The 23,550-nt window shown below is 35.7% G+C and overlaps 1 protein-coding gene across 1 annotated transcript in view; it reads left to right on the forward strand.

The window, feature by feature from the left end:
* The window catches only part of USH2A (usherin), a 395,016-nt gene that overhangs the window by 51,350 nt on the left and 320,116 nt on the right, over positions 1 to 23,550 (forward strand). The window contains 4 exon segments of the mRNA XM_030034435.1: positions 3,456 to 3,651; positions 4,449 to 4,579; positions 16,857 to 17,052; positions 20,278 to 20,919. Coding sequence (XP_029890295.1) covers positions 3,456 to 3,651; positions 4,449 to 4,579; positions 16,857 to 17,052; positions 20,278 to 20,919 — 1,165 coding nt within the window.

The following is a 23,550-nucleotide window of genomic DNA, read 5'->3' on the forward strand; positions in this document are numbered from 1 at the left end:
TTGCAACTGAACTTTGACTGACAGGTGTGAGATGGGAACTCCTACACAGGTTAGGAAAAGAAAAAAAGGAATAAATTCTACATAATGTAACATTAAAAAAAAAAAAAAATAATAAAAAAAAAGCCACCCAAAGGCAAGCAGCGGGATATTTTAAAAGTGTTGGAGTAGAAGGTTCTAGTTGATCATGACTTATGGCAAGTCTTAATGTATTGTTACCATTGCCTTCTGAAGTATTTCTTTGAATATTTGTTGACTGTTTCTTCAGAGGCACTGTCCTCAGCATTCTTAGTGATTAATAAGGAACTTTGCACATAAAGGCTTAGGCTGAAGTCACTGGTGATCCTTCCATAAGTGTGCTGGATTCAGGAATTTTGATAAGGTAAGTTTTTAATAATAATTTTAGTAAAAAAAAAAATTCCTGAATTCATTATTGGAAATAAGCTTTTAATCATAATTTTAGACTAATGAATTGAGCCAAGATGAGCTAAATATTTTGACCATGTGGCTCCATGTAATGTTTCCTCAGAAAACTGTTTTTGCAGAAGGTGAGCAGTTCAGATACTGTATATCAAGAGGACATGTTTGTTATTGTCCATAGGGAAAGCCATATATTTAACATGTTTTCTGACGGGCCTAGATGTAACTGCATCTGCATGTTTGTGGTTTTTACAGTTATGGAGAAAGGCTTGTTTTGTCAAGAATTAACATTCTTTGTAAATCTACCACTAGACCTTGTTCGGATTTGTCAAAGTCTTTTGGGGGATTTACCTATCCGTTTTACACATGGCAGCCAAGAACTGAAACCTGAATCTCTCGATACTTTTGAAAAATCTTGACTGTGCTTTGGGTGAATGCAGGGTTTACATTTGATGAATGAAGACCTGAAGATTGCCATATGTACGTCAACATGCTACCAAAAGTGAAAGTTAAACACAGCAGGTCTGGAAGTTAAATGCAATTCTTAACCTAATAAAGGTGTGACAAACTCAGCAGGATGAGGTGGGGGTCTGGTGCACATTTTTCATGCATACAGATGTGACAACTGCTAGAACAGCAATTGTTTCATAGTCACTGCCAGCTTTTGAATGACTACTTTTTTGCTAAGGCTTTTAAAAAGTTTTGTCAAAATTTTAAAAGTCACAGAACTTTTAGAGATATGGTAGTTCAAAGAAGCCCTGTGCTATGTAATCAAATGTCATCTTGTCTCTTATTCCTTAGTGCTTGTGTGTCATTTAATAATAGGTATAAGCACAGGTGTGTATAAGTAACTGATCTAAGATTGAAATGAAATAATGAATGCTCTCAGCTGCTACATGGCTGGCCATGCACAAATGGAAATTCAGGGCTGGCAGGTTGGTAGCTATTCCTGTACTGCTTTCCCTTCAAGGAGGACATATTTCCATTGACGTGCTGGAAGGAGGAAGCTGCATGAGTGGGATGGTTTGGTTGGGAGCTCAGTTTTCTTTCTTGCGCTTCCCAAGTTGTGTGATGCCTGAACAAACCCTCTTGTCTTGTGTTGCTGGTGCTGTGTAATGCTGGTTTTCCACAAGGTAGTGGCAAAGGGAGTGACTAGAGAGAGGAAAGATGGATGTGAATGAGGGAAGGACTTGAATTAGTTTGCACTGTGTAACTTGTGTAACAGTTATGGTCAAGGCGTTCCCCTTGGTGTACTTTAACTGGGCTAATCGTGATTAGGCAGTGATTCTTCTGATAAACAAAGGTCAGAGTTCAAGGTCTCAAGTGAAGCTCTGCTAACTTTCATCCAGAAATCTCCTTATTCTCTCACTGTGGTGATGTGGATTTTTTGTTGTTTTGTTTTTAACAGATTACAGAAGGTGCAGAGGCTATTGCTATCTTACCTCTTACTGTTAATTGCCTTTATTAAAACTAAATTTCAGTGGATAAATTCTTGTGCTTTCATTTTCTCTTCCAAGTTGCTTTTGTTAGGAGTTGTGACTGCTCCACAGTTCTTGGACTATGTTAAGCTTATGTTTTCCAATTCAGTTTCTCATTTTACCCACAGTTGATGCTTTCCCAGCATTGGCTGTGAGTGAAAGAGTTTAGAAACTTGAGTATAGTTTCCTAATTGTCAGTGTATAGGTGATGTAGGCACACTGGGCCTAAATAATTATAATAGTGCTTGGAATAGTAGCCCTGAAGAAAGATGAGCACACTTCTGGAACTTAAGAAGAAAGAAGGTGTCAAAATACTTTGCAGAAGCAACTTGTTTTGAAGCATTTAAATTTCCTCTGAAAGATGGAAATTATAATTGCAATATATTTTGTTTCTTAGATCCAGCAACACACCAGCATTTTGGGAATGAACTTTTAGTAATGCCAGTTAAATTAAAAAAGTTCTTCTAAGCAAACATCTCTCCAGTGCCAACATGTACCATTTTTTTAGCCAGTTTAATAAAAACTAGTTGGATTGTTCACCATAAAGAGAATACAGTTGTCCAAAATGCTATCCATTCATTAACTTTAAGAAATCCAATTTGGTTTTAGTTCTTGATGAACTGGTAGGCACAATAAATTGTCTCCTTCAAGTTTTGTTGAGTGTATTATGAACTGAAGATGATTCCAAATTCACATTTTTCACAAAGCTCTACTTAAAAGGTAATATTGTGAGTTCATCCAAATAAAAAATGAGCTTCTGAGGTGCTCCTGAACTACTTAAAAAATATTTTTACTTGTTTGGATTTAAGCTAATTAAGTACTTCAATATCATTAGTCTTTGTATCCAATAAATTTGAAAAGAATTGAAGAAAACAAGATTATTTGTTTAGGTGATTATTTAAACAATGTACCTGGTATCCTAGTATTCCACTGATGTCATTTAAAATACAACTTGATAGAGCTGAATGTGTGTAGAGATTTACATTTTTTGTTTAAAACTTCTCTCTTGAAAATTTCATGAGATAAATGCATGTTAAGAAGTGCTGATATTTCAGATACTCTGTACAACATCACGTTTGGCCATAGGAGGCTTTTTGTTTCACTCACAGGTCAAATGGTAACTGTACAAACTACAGGTACTACAATACTACAAACTGTAGTAACAGACATTTGTTTAAAATGCATCCAAATGGATGCATTAGATGAATGTGTCTTCTGTGCCTCAAAAGGCACCATTTTGCATCTTCAGAGGTTTAACTAAATCTGAATCTCAGGACGTTAGCCTGTGTTGAGTATCTAAATACTTAAAATTTTATTCTTTTGCCCACTTTTCTTGGTTTTAATCTGTTGGTAAAGTAACTTAAAAAGATTTAAAAAAAAAAAAGAGAGACAGTTTTGTTATTTCCCTATATGCTTTCTCACTTCTTGTCTAAACCCAATATTTTTAATATTTAAATGGGGGAAAACCCATAGAATGAAACATGAATATAGCGATTATAATAGTGTTCTTGTAAGGTAAAGAAATAGTATTTTCTTTTTTTTTTTTTTTTCTAATTTCAGTGTGATCGCTGTTTGCCATTGTACAATGACAAGCCTTTTCGTCCAGGTGACCAAGTTCATGCCTATAATTGCAAACCTTGTCAATGTTACAGCCATGCAGTAAGCTGCCACTATGACTTAGCAATGGACCCTTTTCCTCAGGAGCACTACAGAGGCGGTGGTGGAGTGTGTGATAACTGTCAACACAACACAGCCGGTAAGTCACAAGAGAATGGACTGTTTGTTTTACGGTCACTTTTTGGCTAAGTCTTGTGTCAGCTGAAATTAGTAATGCTCAGTGGCTGACATTCCAATGAATTCTCATGTATATGCATTTTTAAACTGTCCAGATAGTGCAGTAATTACAATTGTGTCAATACTTAAGCTACAGGAAAATCCTGCTAAAATTTGATCCAATCTTGTATAAAATCTTCCATGCAAGACACATCCTAATAAATAATTAGAATGTATAGTTTCAAAGCTGTTTCCATTACATGTGCTAGAGCATTTAAATCCAGAATATTGTCTTTCTAATTGAACCAGTTTAACAGATATCATATTAAAAAGGTTGTCAAATTTTGCTCTAATGTCAGTTTCTTGCTTATTGAGTAAAGGTTTCTATTCTGTGTAAGTAGTATATTTGAATACTTTTGTTTAGCAGTTCTCTTCTATTTCAGTTTTCTTGGCTTTGTCTAGTAAAGGGAAAAAAGAAAAGTTTCAGGTTCAATGATAATTTTTCCAAAAAATGTATAGGCATTTGCATGGCACAGCTTTTATATAAGTGTGGTATTATATAACAGATGGAAGTTTAATGGAGTAAAACATAGTTTGTAACAGGTTCATTGTTTCATATGCTCTGGATCACTAAATTGGCAGGTAGAGATGAAAGGTGCATTAAAATGGACGTCCTGAAAATTATAGAATTCTCTCAAAGGAATAGAGTCTTTAATTTTGAATTATACAGCTAATTTTAATGAATTGGAAGCCGTAATGCATAACCTTTCTTTCATGCAGGAAGGAACTGTGAGCTGTGCAAGGATTTCCATTACAGACAAGCAGGTGCAGATCTTTCAGCCATTGATGTTTGCAAACCCTGTGACTGTTACGCAACAGGCACCAAAAATAAGAGCCTCCTGTGTGATAATGTAAGTAGCCTCAATACAGAAAAATGAAAAAACATTTTAATCAGCTGGATAGACAGCAGTAAGATTTTACAAAGTGTATTTAGATGGTAACTACTTTATAAAAAAAATGCTTAAGTTCAGCCTTTTTAAAATGATAATTGACTTACATCAGAGGCTGAAAGCCAAGAAAACAGCGAACAATTCAAGATGTACTGTTGAAAAGTTCTTCATTTAGATCAGCAACAGACATAAAAGATGCTGTATGAATTTCCAGAAGTGAATAGTAGTTTGGGGATACTAACAAGTACCTGTGTGCTCAGCAATGTTAAAACATCCAGGTTTGGATTGTTTTTGAAGGTCTTGATGCTATCTTAAAATTACTAACAGATTTTGAAAATTCAGGCAATAAGCTGAGCCTGAAATTGAACTAAAATTAAGCTAGTTCTCTCTGTAATAAGATAAGGATTGAACTTCCTTTTAATTCATAAAGTCCATCTGAAAAAAAAAACCAAAACCAAAAAACCCACAAAGTGATGCTGAAAAGAAAACACCATCAGCTATGCTTTTTAAGCCTATGGACCTCATTGACATGCAAGACATATAGTCTGATAATAAATCTCTCTGTAACTTTCAAAATATGCATGTCAAAAAAAAGCAGGAAAAGTGACTGAAGTCTTGAACATATATTAAAGATATATTCTGGCTCATGTTCTATCACATATGTACTGTCCATTGCCAAAATCCAAATTTTGTTAGGAATAGGGAAGCAATAGCTTCTTTGTCTGAAAGGTATTTTAGAAACATTTTAAAGGTAGAACTTGTTCTACAGGGAATTGAGATAGGACTTCTTCAGCTTGTTGCCACATTTCCCGTTTATCCTTTTTTCCAAACTTTTTTTCATAAAACAATCTCTAGCATTTTTCATATAATGTCTCTTGTTATTGCATTTTATTTACCAGTAAGCTCTTGTGGATCCTGTTGCATTTTCATCCTTGGTTCTGTAGTGGTACAAATACATGCCTGGTTTGACTCAGTGCACCTTCGCAGGACTCATGCATCGATGCATATGCGGAGTGATATGCAAATTTAGCGCAATGTTTTTTTTTAAAATAATCCCCTTTAGCACAAATAAAAAATAATTTATAATCTTCTGTCTTCTTAAGATGATACTTTTTGCCAGAACCACAAAAATGAAAAAACACTTGAAAAACACAGGTATCATGTTAGGACTATTTTTTAAGGTATAGGAAAAATGAAAGCAAATGCTGATTTGCGTGTCCATGGTTTGTGGTGAAATGTTAACCTAAAACAACTTTAGCTGTGATTAATAATCAGAGGAAGAGTAGTTTACAGAAGTCACTGCTTTATAGTGAAATATACAAGAATCTTGATGAAGCTTGACTATGAAAGTATGAATGGGGAGATAAAATGGGAAAAATGGGGGAGACTGTAGTGCTCAATAAAGCATCAGTTGACTGCTGCAGTAGAAGCAGAGCAGGGAAATGATTAAGAGGCATTAAAGAATAGATTAATAAGGCTGGGGACTAAAGGCTGAAATGAATTACATGAAATAGGAAGGCATCATTGAAGGAAGTGTTTCCAAATCTGACCTGTAGAAGATGGAATCATAAGGAATAAGGACCCTACTCATGAAAATTAATTGTCACGTCACAATGATAATTTTCAAGGAAATATGCCAAAAATGGGGTAGCATACACTTTTACTGCATAACTTTCCGTTTTCTGAAGTTCATGAACATTTTTTTCTTTTTGCAAAGTGCCAGTTGTGTCACTAAGTTCCAAGAGGTGTACAGAGTTCTAAAATTATTCCACTGAATCACAAATTAATCTACTGAATGGCACAGAAAGAATATTTACTCATCAAATGAAGTATTATTAATGTAGATAGTTTACAGGATGTGTAGAAGAGCTTACTGTAACACGGTTACTCCCATCTCAGTTCTTTGAACTGATCTGGAAAACTTTGTGCCTGTTCTGTTCACCTATTTCACTCTACCTTTGGCAAGAAATGCATGTAGATGTGTAGCATTTCTCCCTTGCATAGGTTGTCCGTTCTTGTACATCTGTAGATCATGCCCACTTACAGATCAGTGTGTAACTTCATTTGTATTTTAAAGTGCAAACTAACATACTAAAAACTTCAAAAGTTTAACTTCATGGCTTATAGTAGTGAGTGGAATTTTAGAAGAGTGGTGTAGCAGTGCATCCATGAGCAGTTCATTAGACCTTTTTTGCAGAGAGAGGTCTTCCCTTGTGACTGGTGGGTACAAGAGAGAGAATTGCTGCAGCCTGATAAAAGTTGTCCACTTCTATGCTGGTTATTGACATCTAATCAGTGTAGAAAAGATACGTGTTGGTTGCATCCTCTTTGTGAACATTTGTCACAAAGTATTTCAAACAATCAGAAAGTTCCAGATGAATTATTTGAGGTGCCTGAGTTTTATGAGAGTGAAAGAAGAATTGGCTGCCGCCTTCCCTTCTCCCTAACCATTCGCACATGAGAAAATTCTGCCAGAATACTGCTGATGTGATCATTCTTGCTCTGTATGGAGAGCTGGAGATTAATTTCTTCTGGCCCTTATACCGCAATCCTTGACTCATTTTCCTGTGCTGCTTTTTACCCAGACTGCTCTACAAATGCTTACGTATTCAATCAGGCAAAGCAGTTTGTAGTCCTTTCATGATTCTATTATAATATGCCATATATAATGGTGTGAAAAAAAGCACTCTTTTTCCAAGGCATTTGTTTCTAGGCAAAGCTGAAAGTGCTGCTATTGCTTTTAACTACTCTTTGGAAGTACCATTCCAGTCTCAGTGAATTTGGGCACCTTTCTTTACTCAGCTTTTGCTGATTTTTAAAAATTTACTCTTTAACATGCAAATAAATATGTATCATATACTTATTGGTGCAAAGAAGCTGTACTTTACTGCAGAGGATATTGTTCAGAGTTGCAAAGACTTCTGTCAAGATGGCAGCTGTATTGTTTTGTGTTGCAAGAAAACTCTTTGTAAGGCATGAAGATGAACAAAACGTTAGTTAGTGTTTTCTCCGAGGAGTCAACTGAAAACAGATTCCAGCGCTACCAAGTAAGCTTTTGAACAGGCTTCAGATTTCACCTTTCTGTACACTCCCTAAATATTGATCTTTTGAATTTCTTCATTTTTTCCCTCAGAAGTTTGAATGTTTGATTTAATTTTTTTGGTACGTAATGGAAAAGCTAGCTAATAGCTGTGTATGTATACATATTTTAAACCAAAGTAGAATCTCTATTTCTGATAATTTTACTTCTGAGTTGATAAATTCTTTGATCTAAAACTAGAATCAGCATTCCCCTGTTCTCATTTTTCCACCTACACAGTTTTCAACGCATTTATTGTGATTGACAATAAATAAATAACTGGAATGTGTGTTACAAGCAAAATAACATGAAGGTAAAGCAGTTAATTAAGGGCATTTCAGTCAAAAGATATATCAAATAGAATAAGGAATATAAAGGATGCAAATGTGTCAATGAAAAGCTCATGTGCATAGTGGGTTCCATAAAAAAATCAAGTTATAAACCACTGTGTGTATTCTGAATACTGGATTTTCCTTCATGGGAGGCCCTTAATCTTATCGCTAAAATGAAGGAAAATGAGCTTTTTATATTAAATAATTCCATGGCTTCATTTCTGATGCATTTTGTACCATGGAAATGCTGTTTTTTCTGTGATAGTTTGCCAACCTATTTTGGGGATTTGGTCCACTCCTGCCCTTTGGAGTGTCATGGGGAAAGGGTAAACACCTCATTTTACATTTTGAGCAGAAGTAGTAGAAAGCTACTGACTTTTGAAAGTCATCATATGCAATGACAAGAAGAGATAGCGGAGGAGTGAAAAGGAACTTCATTATTGCTGCTTATTCAGTTTTCAGTTCCCAAAGCTGACTTACTGAGAATACTCTCAGGTATTTGGTGGTCAGACCATTAACCTATGTGTGTGAGCCAGAACACCTTACAGTTCTCATTTCCTAAACTGAAGAAAAGAAAAGAAAAATCCTCAACCCTCTTTCTCCCCCCTCCCCCCTCCCACTTCCTGAGACTGCAGTCAACTGGATGCTCTGGTCCTTGCCAAATTTGTGTCAAGTAAGAAGGTGGTGAGAAGTGTATCATTAGCATTTACATCAAAAAGGCAGAACATCAAGATCAGTACCAATCAGTTGCAAAGCCAGCGATGAACAGAAAGAATTCCATGCAGGAAGTAAATATACCCATGAGTCTTAAAATGTGAGTTTTGGGGCATTGCCAGCTGGTCAAAGGAAGGTGCTTCTGTCCTGGTAGAGAGTAAATAATTGAAATTAATCATGACTCAGACAATCGCAAAAGGGCTTTTTTGTCATGTTTTTGGGGCTTCAAAACCAGAAGTTAACTTTGGTAAAAGAAACTTAGAATGTGTCAGCTTTAGTTTTCTATTTAGTAACATCAAGCTACATCTCATAGTTATTCTCCAGAATTGGAGAGACTTTCCGGTTACGTGTCTGGCAGTATGTTTCTTCAATTACAGGCACCAAAGAATAGCTATTTGAAATTATAGGGATATCCAAGGAGAAAAAGAGGGTTTTAACTTTCAGAGAGGCTTAGGCCAGCTATTTTTTTCAGCAAATTCCATTTTATATTTTATGCATACATATGGTCAACAAGATTTTAAGTAGTCAGAAGATATATTTCTGAGACCATGATATGTACGTGTTGAACATCTACTAGATGAGTGCTATGGCTAAATAGTTTGCTGTACCCCAAACAATAATTAAGACAATTCTTTGGAATATGTCACCCCTTGTCCTGGGTACTTAAATCTCTTCTTAAGTCCTTATATCAGTTTAGTAACTGGACATTGGGAGGGTTCCTAAACAGGCTCCTCTTTGAATTTGTGATTCTAGATGTGATGAGTTAGATTAAAGTGTCCAATTAAAGAGTGGTATCAGTGTGAACTGTTCGGTATATCTAAAATTCAGAAATCTCAAGTAGTCTGCTTCCTGATTAAGGACAGTGATTCTGTAGCTGTGATTTGTGCAGGAGGAAGTTGCTTGCATACTTTTTATAACTGTTTACATTCAAGGATATGGGACTAATGTGTGTTTCATACGTAAATTATAAATGACACAAGGGATATGTGCCAACTCAGCATCAGTGATTTTCTGTATCAAATAACAATTGTAATTATGAGGTCCCAAGGTACACCACCACTTGGTAGTAATACTCAGCTAGACTCATTTTCGTAGTGAACAATCTAGACAGGTATTTGCCATAAGTGATTTAGTATCAAGATGGTCATGTTAGTAGACAGGCTGTTTCTATCTGCTTACTGTTTGGGTCGGAACAAGGCCTGTCAGGCATAAGCAACAGGAGAACAGATTGCTTTCTGCTCTTCTACAACCAGTATAATTAAAGTCTACTTCTTTAAATGACAGATAGCATTTGGACTGGGGGGAGGAGGAGAATGTTCAGTAATACGTCCAGTGCACAACTGGTGAAATCCTCATTAATAAAATCTTTAAATATTAATTGCTACCAGTATTCTCAATGATACCATTGTTTCTAGAGTAAGCTAGAATTACAGAAATAATAATAGTAATAACAAAAAGCACCACTTTGCTTCATAATTCACTTAGATTTTTAAGTAGCTATAGAAATGGTTTGTTCTACCCATTTTGATGTAGATTTCCATACTATAACCTGTAGTACACCTACTTCTGCAGCATTATAAACATTTGTCAGCTTGTACAACTTCTTTGAAACAGTATCCATTGCCAAGCATTTCATAGTGCTTCTGGATTATTTTGGTGCTTCTCTGTACAGAGAAATTAAACATATTCTTTTTCTTTTTTTCCCATTTTTTAAGCCAAATTTTCCACAAATTAAGCCATTATGTGTTTCTTTCCTAAATTAATGCAATCACCAGTGTTCATATGAACTTGAGAGTACATATATACCTTAATTTTGCTTTTTTCTTTTAGGTAAAATTCCAGTTATTTAAAGCTATTTTTTATTGCTTTTTACTGTACTTTTTCTAATTTGTGTGTTCTACCCTTGAACTATTCAAGCTGAAGCCTTACCTTTCCTTCTCATATCTTAAATATGAGATTCCTTTTTAGTACATTGCAGAACGTTTTTTACCTTTTTTGGAGTGGTATCATATTGTTCATATTTAATTTGTAGAGGCCCAGTATCACTTCCAGGTTATTTTCCGCATTGTTTCTTCACAATTTTTCTTTATTTCACGTTTGGTGTCTCCTTGCTATGTGTTGTGTTTTGAACTTCTGCATTTACTTCATCTTTACTGATTTTAGAATATTTGCGCAAAGAGTAAAAGTGATGAAAATCAACCTGCTGAGGGTGATCCCAGAACAGCAGTGTCCACTGCGACCAGGGCACAGTCCTGCAGCATCAAAACATGCCTGAGTGCTCATAACAGGGTTCTCTGACAACCCCAGACAAGGCAAAGTGATAAATAATCCAGGGTCCATCCAGGGAGTCCAGTCTGGAGCCAGCAGGAGATGAGACTGAAGACATGGCTGCAGCCTAAGTCCAAGGGATCCCTCCAGGAGGCAGGGGACAGGCACAACTGCAGCATAGCCCGGGCGAGGTGCGGATGCCCAGACTGGAGCTTATCTGGAGCTCCTGGACTGTGGGCAGAGGGTGTGAGTGGAGGCCTCAGGTGAGGCTGCTCAGGGCCATTAAGGCTGGTTGGTGCCCTCAGGGTCATGATGGGGCTGGGTGTGCATCCCGAGCTGGGGTGATCTGTGAGGCTTGTAAGCATATTCTCTCTTCTGTCTTCAGAGTCTGCTACTGAAAATATTGAAGAGCTTAGCATCCAGGGCAGGCAATTACAGAACCCTACAAACCTTCCCACATTTACAAGTACTTTTACCTACTTCCCCGCCACTCCCCCCCCCCCCCCCCCCCCCCCCCCCATCTACTATTTTTATCTGGAGCATATTTCTCACCTTTTTCTCTAAAATTCTGCACAGCTACTTGAAGTGCATGCAGTATATGAAGGATAAAATCTGTGTAATATGGGGTGCGTTACAGTGGCATATTTCCCTTAGCTACGTTTGTGGCTCTTATAATCCCATGCTTACTATAGAAGGCAGGGTTAAAGTAGAGTTATATAATTGAATTTGTTATTCTGTTTTTCAGAGGCTATTCTTCAATAGATATATTTCATCTTGATATCCTATGTTGATGTTATAGTAACTCACAGAATTAACTGGCAAGGTTGGCAAAACTTAACAAATTTTGAAATAGTTGGTATGAAGAAATGCATTACCTTGGAGATGCTGCTAGGTGATCACGTAAACTTAAGATAAGGAGAGTTAGAATATGTGCAGTATGTATAACCGAGAACATATTATTCATTAGGAATAGATGATGGTAGATTAGTCAATGCTGGATGAGAAGGAAATAAAGACCCTGTCCTGGTCTTGCCTTGCTTAATTTTAATACTAAAATCAACACCCACTTTTGCATAATGAGCATGTAAATGTCAGACCACCTTAGTATAACGAACTGGACGAGAGCATGACATGTTCAAAAGATCTTGTTGTTATATAAGCTTGTGTAGCCCATCACAATTTTTGTTGTATGTGTTTCCTTGTAAGAAAATTGTATAAAACCCTCAACCTTTCTTTCTAAAGGTGTGCAGGTATTTGGAGACCTGGCACCCTATACTACAGTATAGTGATAAAGACAAGTATCTCGACTCAATGTGTTGATTGGCTTATTGCACACCAGGTAAAAAAACCCAGCTTTTGGGACAACATTGATGGAAAATGGCTGAAGAAGCAGAATGGAAAGGTTTCTAGTCTCTTACAGCGAAGACAAAAACAAAATAGTCATTTGTGAATACAGTCAGAGTCTCCTTTTTGTCTTGTCTATGGAATGTCTTTTTTCTGCTTGACTTGTTTTTCAGAAAACTTTCAAATCAGTGTTATGGAAGAATGTCAGTGGATTATTTACAGATCCTCTAATCTGGTACATAGAAACCTATTTTCAGATCTATTAAGCAGCAATCTGATAAGCCTCCCTCTAACAAAAACTTTAGTTTCCTATACCTTTTTCTAACTGCCATGAAAGACTTTCACTCTTTTTAGAACCAGGAAACCAGTTGCCAGTTGTATTGATTATGGATGGAAAAGTCTTTTCTACACGACAGCAAGGTAGGAGGAAATGTATATAGGGAGATCTCCAAATGGTTTCATTGACTGGTTCCTGGAGAAAATTTGAATTGTATTCTTCAGCTGGCCAGATATTTCTCCCTCATTCTGAAGAGTTATTTTTATTTTTCTGGCATATTCTTTTACCCTATCAAGAGAAAGTTTGGGGACATAAATTTTCTGCAACTGAATGGGATGGAAATTACTGCTTCTTGTAATAGCTTGACATCTAAAATTATGCTGAAGATACTGGTGCTCTTTGCTTCTCTTAGCACTCAGTAATCTACACATTTCACTTGTTGCATCAGGAAATGGCTACCAGCTGCTCCCAATTAGACTGGGGTTTCCATGTATTTATGATAAGAACAGCCATACTGGATCAAATGAGACTTTCATCTAGCATAGTATCCTCTGATAGTTACCAGAAGCTGGTGTTAAGCAGCATGATCTTTCTGTGATATACTTTTCTAGATTCCAGTTATTTATGTGTTTGGAACTACCGGAGCCAAACTCTGGGGTTTCATCTGACTTGTCACGTTTGGTATCCACATATGAATTAATCTAACTCATTTTTTACTGCACTTTAAAAAAAAGTGTATTTTTCTATACACTTGAAGTGTATAGAAAATGTACTTTTTCATTCTTTTAAGTTTGCTTTCTGATAATTTCCTGGGTGTTGTCTCCTTCTTATATTGTGAGAAATAATGAATATTCATTCTGTAAGCCATTAATGATTTTATAGACATGTATTCCCTTCATCTTAGTCATCTCTTTCCAAAATGAAGTCTTTTTTTTTTTTAGTCTCTTTTCATTTGTATCTTTGCTTATTCTACTCACTCTGTGACCTGTTTTATTTTAGAGAGGGTAACCAGATATACAAATTGTGCAAAATGTTGATACACAATGGATTTTTGTGACAGAGTGACATTTTCTGTATAATTTTCAGTTCTTTTGCTAATAATTCCAGTAATCGTATTGCCTTTTTAACTGCCTCAGAGCTTTCAATGATTTTTAGGGGGAATGGAGCAGCTTTAACAGCTCCTTTCTTGAGTGATAATAGCTAATTTTAGACTTATCACTGTCTACCTATAGTCAGCATTGGTTTTCCTCAGGCATTAAGTTTGTACTTCTTGATGTAGAAATTAATTTGACTTTTTGATCATCCATTTGGTTCAGTATATGAGCTATTTCCAGATGTTGCTGACTTAAAGAAATGCAGAAGAATCATGAAGCATGATTTTTCTTTGCAAAAAAAATTACTAATCTTTTCCAATATATCAAACTTGTATTTTTGTTTCTATTAATTTGCTCTGTACAGAAAAAGGCTACTAGTCTAGATCTCGGAAGCTTCCTTACAGCCTTTTGAGGAAATTGATGTAACTTTTATAGTTTTATTCCTCTTCTACTGAGGTTGACTTAAGTAATTAATAACTCAGTAATTTGATATTTCAGTTCATCTAGAACTCTTGACTCATGTGTAGTCACTTTTCAACAGATGAGATTTTGCTGAAAAACTTTTCCTTCTGACATTTTGGTTTGAAACCAGTCTTGAAAATCATTCCTAATATAGAATGGTTACACCTCTTTCATAGTGAACAGCTGTGAAATACTTTGCAATCTCTGTTGTGGTTCTACCTTTCCTGAATGCTACACAGAATCGTAGCAGCATTAGTTGGTCATCTGCTCCAGCTCAAAGCAGGCTTGCTGTCAGCACTAGATCCAGTCAGTCATGATTTTATCTGGATGAGTCTTGATACCTCTGGGGATGGAGATTCCACATCCCCTCTAGGCAACCTGTTACTGATGCTGCACTTCCCTCTTAGTGAAAAGTTTTCAATCTGCTAATCATACCACTTAATTATTTATTGCCCTTACTGAATCTCTGGTAGCCTTCCTTTGTTTCTGACATTTGAAAAAAAATATTTTTTTTTCATTCATGCCTTAAGCATGTTTCTCGTTAAAAGCTGATTTTTGTATTGCCTTATTCTGCTTTTAAAATTTGGTGGTGGTTATCCTGTCTTATTTAACTTCCTTATTTTGATGTGATTTCCACTTTTTGAAGATGGCTTTTTGCATGTAATGCATTCCTTCATGTGGTAGCTTTTGGAGTAACTTTAAAGTCTTTTGGGGTATGAGTTATATGTTTGTTGAGTACCAATGAGTTACCTTTATGTAATACTTGCTATTGTGTAATCTAAGTATGCTATGATCACTAACGCAAAATGTAGGTATTTTTTTTCATTTAGGATTACACTCAGAGTTGCTTTTCACATGTGAGTTCTCTGATGAATGGCTGTGATGCATGACTGGGTGTCTTATAATAAACCAAATATCTAGATCAAATCCAGTCTAAAAGGGAGTAACTTGAAAATCCTTGTTGCTGTGTTTTCTGCTATGTCGTCTCTTAACTCTTAGCTTTTTGTACTTGCTGTTGTCTTGCCTTTTGTTTATAAAATATTGTTTTCTTGCCTTTTTAATATCTTCATCTTCCTGAAAAATGTAGCTGATACATCAGTAATAGATCTCTATCGTGAAAGCATATTGAAGAGGTTTTATTGGACTACAGAATCCTTTTATGAGGAAGGAGTAGGAATACATGCTTCTCTAACTTTCATTCAGTGTTTTCTGCACTGAGAATTTACTATTAGATGTTGGAATACTCTACCTTGTATTAATAAAGCTTGGAGCTTCATTGTGGACTGCAGGGTGTGATAATAACATTTATTTTCAGTGGAACTTCCAAGTAGCTTTGTCTCTAATGCCACAGGACTCTCCTGTTGTTTCAGCTTTGCTTGACTCGTAGGTTTAAGGTGAAAAAGACAACTGTTAAGAGAAACTTTTGTTCTGGTAGCTAATTAAAAGCAAAGTACTACATAATAGTACTTATACTACATAGTACTAAATTGAACTACAGCTGTTGATGTTGTACATGAATAACAAGTTTTGAATCACTGTACTTTTTCGTATTTATAAACATTTGCACTGAAAAAAATACGCTGACCCAAAGAAAATTACTTATAACAGAGTTTGTTTGCTGCCATCTCTGTATTCCCCAGAACACTTGAGTTAGAAAAGTTAGGTTTTGTTTCTTGATTATGAATCCTAAACCTTTTGCCAATTCACATCTGCATCTTTGTGTTGCTTTGACTCCTTGTTCTCATCTATGTTGTGTATTGACTGATGTCTTCCATTCATTTCCCCATCCTTGTGCCACTGCCCTTTCCCTGTAGTCAGTTTTCCCACCATATCAGAAAGTGATGAATATATAGAGAATGGGGTTTTTTTCTGGCTTTCAGAGGTTTGAAATTGAGATAGCTTTTCAGGAGCCCTTTAATCTTGCACCAGATGTGAGACAAGTACTCCCAGACCATGGCCCAGGCATAACAAAGGATGCCTCAGGTCCTTCCAAATAGCAATGCTACCCATTTAGGGAGTAAGAGAGGACCTTTATATCTCACCACTGAAGTGGAATGCTTGGATCCCAGCTGAAACAAGAAAAGAGGGAGAGGGTTTCAGGTACTGAGCTGTTGGGTCACATCCTTCTGTAAAGGAAGAGAAAATTTATTTTCGATGAGTAATTAGAAAGGAAATCTTTCAACTTCGCTTCATTCTTATTTAACTAACATTTTCACTAAAATAAACAAACATACGGGCTGAACAAAAAAGTGCAAAACTTGACCTTTGAAAATTATAGTGTTTTGCAGTCACTGTGATTCAGAAAAGTACTGTTTGTTTTAATAGATGTCACCATTTATACAGTGCAATTTTATAATTATTCTTTGCATTTTTCTCTCTCCAGATGGTAAATATTGCCACATTGTTTACTCAATTCTTTTTTCCTTTTGTTTTGAAAGAACAGGACTTTTAAACTCTATTTAAAAATTGAATAGTTACACCCTGTTTAATATTTCTCTTTTTTCTCTCTGTCAACAAATTTAAAAAGTATGTATTACACAGGCTGATTTTTTTCTGTTCCATTTTAAGTTTTCTCCTCCCGAACTCATACTCCCATTCTTGTTGCTAATGAATGTATCCTCTAAAAATAGATATGTTCATCATTCTATAATATTTTGTATCTTTCTAGATTGGAGGCCAGTGTAATTGTAAGAGACATGTGTCTGGCAGACAATGCAATCAGTGCCAGGAAGGATTCTACAATCTACAACAGTCAAACCCTGATGGCTGCAGTCCCTGTAACTGTAATACCTCTGGGACAGTCAATGGAGATATTACCTGTCACCAAAATTCAGGCCAGTGCAAGTGCAAAGCAAATGTTATTGGTATGTGTAATGCAAGAGTTTGGAGCCATTTTTCTTGTTTTCTCTGGAAATAAAACACACTTGGTTTCTAAATGAAAAGTATAGTAAACTTCTTTGCTGAAGGCAGATTATAAAAATGAATGAAATTAACTGTTGAAAAATTATTAATTTAATAATTCTATCAAACTACAGCTTGAAGCTTAGTTTAATCAACCCTTTAGAAGTTTCTTTATGGCATAGCTACATTAGCTTACATAGCTCCATACTAATAAGTCACAGAAATAATGTAATTTGCTTACTGCATAGATGTTTCTTTTAGGAAATTAACACTTTTTCAAAATGTTTTATACTTAATGAGTTCTAAGCAAATCGTTTCCATGCTAGTTTTCTTAATAGACCAAAATAAATGGATTTTTTTCTCAAAATATTCTGTGCTACAGGGTCCTTTGTGATAAATCTATCCATTTTTTTCTATTATATTTCTTTGAACTGTTCCTATGAAATGCAAAATAAGTCAACATAATTCCACAGATCATGTACATAGCTAGGGTTAGTTATCAAGGGCCACATAATTTTAATTTTGTAATTCAATGCCAAGCTGATTATAATAAACTGCTACCTTCTGTGTTATTTATCATTTTTTTTACAAGACGTGCTTTTTTGTTTGTTACTCCCACAGGTATTTTTCAGAAATTAGATTTGATTATAGCAATTTATTACTTCCAGCATATTTGAGGGGAGCCACAGCCACATAAGGACAAAATTTATCAAGTGCCCAAAATACACAGTATATGTAATACACTTTGAAATGTTGATGTATGGGAATATTATGCAAGGAGAATTTCCTGATAAAGTGAGCCTTGCATGGTAACTGTACATGTCTCAGACTATACATATATCTCAAAAAAAAAAAAAAAAAGGAGGTCCTTTTCTGCTTTGTTATTAACACAATTAGTAATCTATTTTTTTTTTTAGCTAAGCATGGTTGTGGGTTGTATTAACAATGGTCAAGTATATGCTAATTTATAACTCACTGACTTGTGAATATTGACTTGTAATATTGTGAGTCTCTGTTTCTTCTAATTTCCAAAAGCAAATAGAAAATAAAAACAAATAATGAAAATAACTCTAAACAGACCTAAGCCTGAACAGTTTCTGTCCTCTTTCCTGTGGAATGCCAAGTACCTATGTTTTCCATACAATAAATAGGGTGCCAAGAGTAAAAAGTAACTTCTGTGCACCTTAGACCCACTCTGTACATTCGATAAAAGGGACTTCAGAGCACTCTTAATTATACATCCTTTGCCTACATTTCACATTTGCATCTGTGAAAACCTTTGTTAACTCAGTGGGAGTTTGGTATACAAGAAATGCACAGTCTGGTTCTCACGTATTTGTTTGTCAACATATTATTTTAAATATTTTCTCTGAAATAGTAATACAAAAAATGTGTAAATCTATGCTTTCTGGAAATTTACCTGTAACTATGGTGGGGGGCTGTAGGTATGCAAAAGTTTGTTTGCACGATAAAGACCTAATTCTTTCCAGACTGGATTCTCTTTTTTGTTTTCCAAACCAGTGGTAAATAAGCTTCTGTATATTGGAACGTGTGCAGCAAACTTGAACAAAGGGCTTTCCTCTTTGGATTTCTAAATTGGTTTTTAGAGCAATCTGTCTATTGCCATTTTATCTATTTAAACAAACACGATAACAGAAAAATGCAACTATGGACTGCAGTGTTATGAAACATGAACTGTTAGAGTTAACACAACTGTTAAATCTTACTAATGATTCTATCACCAGTAAAATACATTAGCACCAATAATTTTATTAAAGTAGGTCATTCATCTAGAATAAAAAGGTAGAAGAATGTGAATTAAATGCCAAGCATGCTAACTCCCCTGTACTTGTTAACATTGAATGTGATGCCCTGTAGGCCTTCCTCAGTATCGTTAGGAATAGATTACCTGTCAGGAATATGTATGGCATATTCAAATAAGCACTGCGCATATTTTTAAAACTGATATGATATGAATCCATGTAGACCAATTTTAATAGTTCAAAATGAGTCATAATTCTTGTTAACAATACAGTTATTTTTAAAATTTGCAGCAATAGTGGTCCTTTTTTATTTTCCTTATTGAAATTAAATGATATGCCTTAGGTGAGTCATTCATCACTGTTAAAGGAACTTGCCTTCTGTTGGAGTTTTTGAGTTTTTATCCATATGTATAATGCATTTCCTACCATTTTTAGTTTTATTTTTCTACATGTAAGTTGCTAGATATATTTTTGTATGGTTTTGTATTTAAGTGATGACAATGCTTTGCTAGAACATTGTATTTATATTTTTCTGTATGCAACAATTAAGCGAAGGCTTCACAGTGAAGGATTTTCCCGTTGCAAGGGAAAATACGTAACTGTGAATTTGCATTTTTCATATAATAATCTCGTTTGCTTTCTTGTAATGTACATTTTATAAACTAAAATACAAATGCCATCCCTTGGGGCAGGGATAAAGCAAGCGATGACTTGGAAAACAAAGCTAATAAAACTACAGGATGAAGCATGAAGAAAACAGTTTAGATTTTAATGTACTGCAGGAGTTAACTAAATCATACGTTTAGATAAAAATATTTCATTTTGGTTTATGGAAAATATTTTCTGCTTTCAGTAAGGGCTAACAATAAACACTAACATAAATGTAAGCAATGTTAAAACTGAAGTACAGTGTTAAGTCATTCATCGTAATTAGTCTTAACTTGTGTTGTCCTGGAGTATATTTAATGTTTTTAATATAATATATAAATCTGTTATCAGAACAGATTGAGAGCCCAGCGCAATTCCCTGTATATTGCATTTCTACGATACAGGGTGAAGAGTTCACGTAAGCATTGATTGTGCAACAGGTGCTGTTCTGGGGGGGGACAAAGAGATTAATTCTGGTTTGTCTTAGAAATGTTACAAAGAATCTCTTGCAGAAGTATCTTAAATTGTATTGAGAAGCCAACAGAAACTCATGGCTTCTGAAACAAATTGGAAAAGTAAACAGATTTTTGGGATGCCACTGTTATTCAATTGAATTGTGCAGCCCTGTCATTCCTGTTAATTATGCTGGTGAAGAATATTAGTCCTTTCTTTTCTCTCTCTTTTTTTTTTTTTCCAAGTGTAGTATACTTATCCCTTTTAAAAATTGAAATTAATAGCTTTTCAGCTTTATTTTATTAATACCTTTTCTCTTTCCAGGTCTTAGGTGTGATAGCTGCAATTTTGGATTTAAAGCGCTCAGATATTCTAATGAAGATGGATGTGAGCCTTGTTGGTGCAACAGCCATGGCTCAGTGAACCAATTCTGCAACCCTCTCTCTGGGCAGTGCAATTGTAAAGAACGAGTGAAAGGGCTTCGCTGTGACACCTGCATGGACAACTTTTATGGGCTGGATGTAACTGGTTGTAAGGCTTGTGAATGTAATGTTGCAGGGTCATTTTCTGGAATCGTGTGTGATGCGAAGACGGGGCAATGTGCCTGTAGACCAAATATTGGAGGAAGACAATGTGACGAATGCCTAGATGGCTACCACAAAGTACAAGAAAATCATTCCTTTGTTTGTCTGCCATGTAACTGTGATAAGGCAGGTACAGTAAATGGCTCTCTACTTTGTGACAAATCAACAGGACAGTGTCCTTGCAAAGCTGGTGTAACTGGCCTTCAGTGTAGTCAGTGCGTGCTTCATATGTACAACCTCAGCATGAGCAACCTCCTCGGCTGCCAGCGTTGTGACTGTGACGCTCTGGGCACATTGGCAGGAACAGTTTGTGACCACGTTTCTGGACAGTGTGTCTGTTTGCCTCTGCGTCAGGGGAGAAGGTGTAATGAGTGTAAACCAGGTAAGGAAATTGGAAGACAATCTATTTGATGTACTAAGTTTTGCTTTGTTGGATATGATCATAGTTCCTACAGTTTTTAATATGTGTTTAGACAGCTTCATGTCTGATATGTCTCTGGCTTATGTTATTAATTATTTTTCCATTTCTTCCTAACTGTACGAGCAAGAAGGAAGTATTAACATTCTGATTGTCATCAAATATTTATTCTGTTGCCAGAGGTTGTATAATTTGTGTTATTACTGCAGTATAATTTGTGTTATTACTGCAGTTTCAACACGTCCAAAATAAGGTTAGGCTTAGTTCTTCTAGATATTGAGAAAAATATACAAATCATCAATGGCCCAGTCACTGAATAAGAGATAAACTAGCATAGTTTGATGAACAGCAGCTATCCTCGTAATGAAAAATGTGGATTTGGAAGGCAGAGTGCAAGCTCTTCAGGAAGGGTACCTCGTGCATAAAGCTGAGCATGGTGGGAGGCACAGAGATGGTTGCTTAAACTATGATGAGACTGGCAAACATGCCACTTAAAAAGCATTCACCTGCCTTGCTGTGTTGAGGATGTGCTGGCTTTCACAAGGACTGCTTACAGTTCGGCCCTACAAGTGGGTGATACTGCAGTTGCTACGTATCAGTTCAAGATTTTGTACCATATTACTGTAAACAGAGTTTAAATGTGCATTTTAAGTGGGAAGCTCTGTAGTAATATTTTAATGTTTTTGTTTTAAAAAGGAGGTGGGTAAAGTAAAACTATAGGTAATAGTAACCTACCCTTAGTAATAATATTAAACAGATAGATTTAGTTCAAGTTAAATACATATGCAATTTATTAAAGTAGCAGGTCACATTAAAAGGTACATTATAGCTCCATTGGTTTTAATATGCCATTCAATAATTTGAACAGAGGTTAAAAAAGCTGCTTAACCTCCATTAAGTATTTTTAAAAATACTTTCATTTAAATTATTTTAGGTACATATACTAATAAATAAGGCAGCGTTCTGTTTTTCTTAGTTCCTCCTCCAGTGCTATTTGACCTGCTAACCCTCTACAGCAGCCACTTAATCAGAGATCGGCAGAGGAGTGATGTCAAGGCTTCCTGAGTCAGTGACCGCCCTTGTCCTTGAAAAAGAAAGGCCAGGGTTTATGCAGAACTAAATGGTTTAAAAAGGTTTAATTGATAGTACGAACAGACTGGTTTGTAGAAAAGCTTACATGGCACTCAAAGGAATACTTCCACAATAGTTCCTGTTGAAAAAAAAAACAGAACAAAAAAGTCTTGCTGTAAGAATTATTTTTAAATTTTCTAAGTAATAAGTATAAGCATGTATGTGCTGAATGCTGAGCTCTCTTCTGCAGGTGAAAGTGTAAAACCTTATCATTGTAAAAGCATTGTGCTGCTCTTAGCGTAGCACAGCGTACTATGGTATTTTCACTGACATTTTAGTGTTGATCCCAGTGTGAGCTCATTTAGACATTTAATATATCTAACTTTTATATAAATATTCTTTGTTAGTATGTTCCAAAGGAGAGTTTTCCATAAAATAGGGGTGAGTATAACCTTCTAGTAATACTGGTATTAAGTTGTAGAAGTATGGCCTAATTAAAAGCACACAATTAATTAGTTAAAACTGGCAGCCCTAAAAACATACTGAGGACTTCTTAGGCTGTTGGGACATCTCAACTCTGTGCTGAGAGTTTCCTTAGTGGAATACAGGTCATATATCTTTGTTTGTTTGTTTATTCTGTGTAATTATAAGTCTGGTCTGTTAGAGATAGTGGTATTTAAAATAACATCCCATTGTAGCATATCTTCTGTGAGCTTTGATAAAATTTGAGAGGTTTCCAAAAGTTACCAAAATCTTAATGCAGGAAGAGTTGCCAATGCAGAAAATTCAAACTGGATATAACTTCGGGAAATTATTTTATCATGAGATTTTTTAAAAAAACCCACAACTCTTTCCAGAGCATTTGGCCATGCGTTTCATCTATTAGGCTGTATCCATGACCTCCTGTCTTCTAGTTTGTTCTTATACAAGTAACATTTTTGGTAGATTTCTGTACGTTTAAATTTTTTTTAAACTAATGGTGTATGCAAAGAGAGGAACACTTGATTCTAACATGAAACCAAATGAAAGAGTAGTTTTATCTTGTATATAAACTTGCTTTTGAGATGTCCTGGGTTGCAGTGGTAGAAAACGGATCTTTCTAGCCCCCAAATAGTTGTGAAATTAGTCCCTACCTCATTCCAGGACTGTGTTGCCACACTGACTGGGATCTGTGCTGCCACACCAACTGGGTTCTGTGCCGTATAAATCCTGTTCAACACTGGTCTTGAATCCTGTTCTGAGAGCAGCAAAGCTGTAAAGAAAAAAACCTAAACATTTTGTTAAGTTCTCTACTCAGTGACCACAGTTTTCATGGAGAGGTACATAGTATGGAAAAGATGTAAACCAGCACGTAGGATGTGTGGCAGGGCACCAATACTGAGTTTCTGTGTACATACTACCTCTCTTCTTGGCCAGAAGTATGTGAAGTTTGTTGTGACAACATTGTCAGTATTGTTAAGAGTGCGTCTTGAAGCACAGACTGTGGTTAAGAAACAAGCATTACCGCCATAGTTGGGAAACATG

This window comes from Aquila chrysaetos, chromosome 13 (assembly GCF_900496995.4).
Source record: "Aquila chrysaetos chrysaetos chromosome 13, bAquChr1.4, whole genome shotgun sequence".
Classification (NCBI taxonomy): domain Eukaryota; kingdom Metazoa; phylum Chordata; class Aves; order Accipitriformes; family Accipitridae; genus Aquila; species Aquila chrysaetos.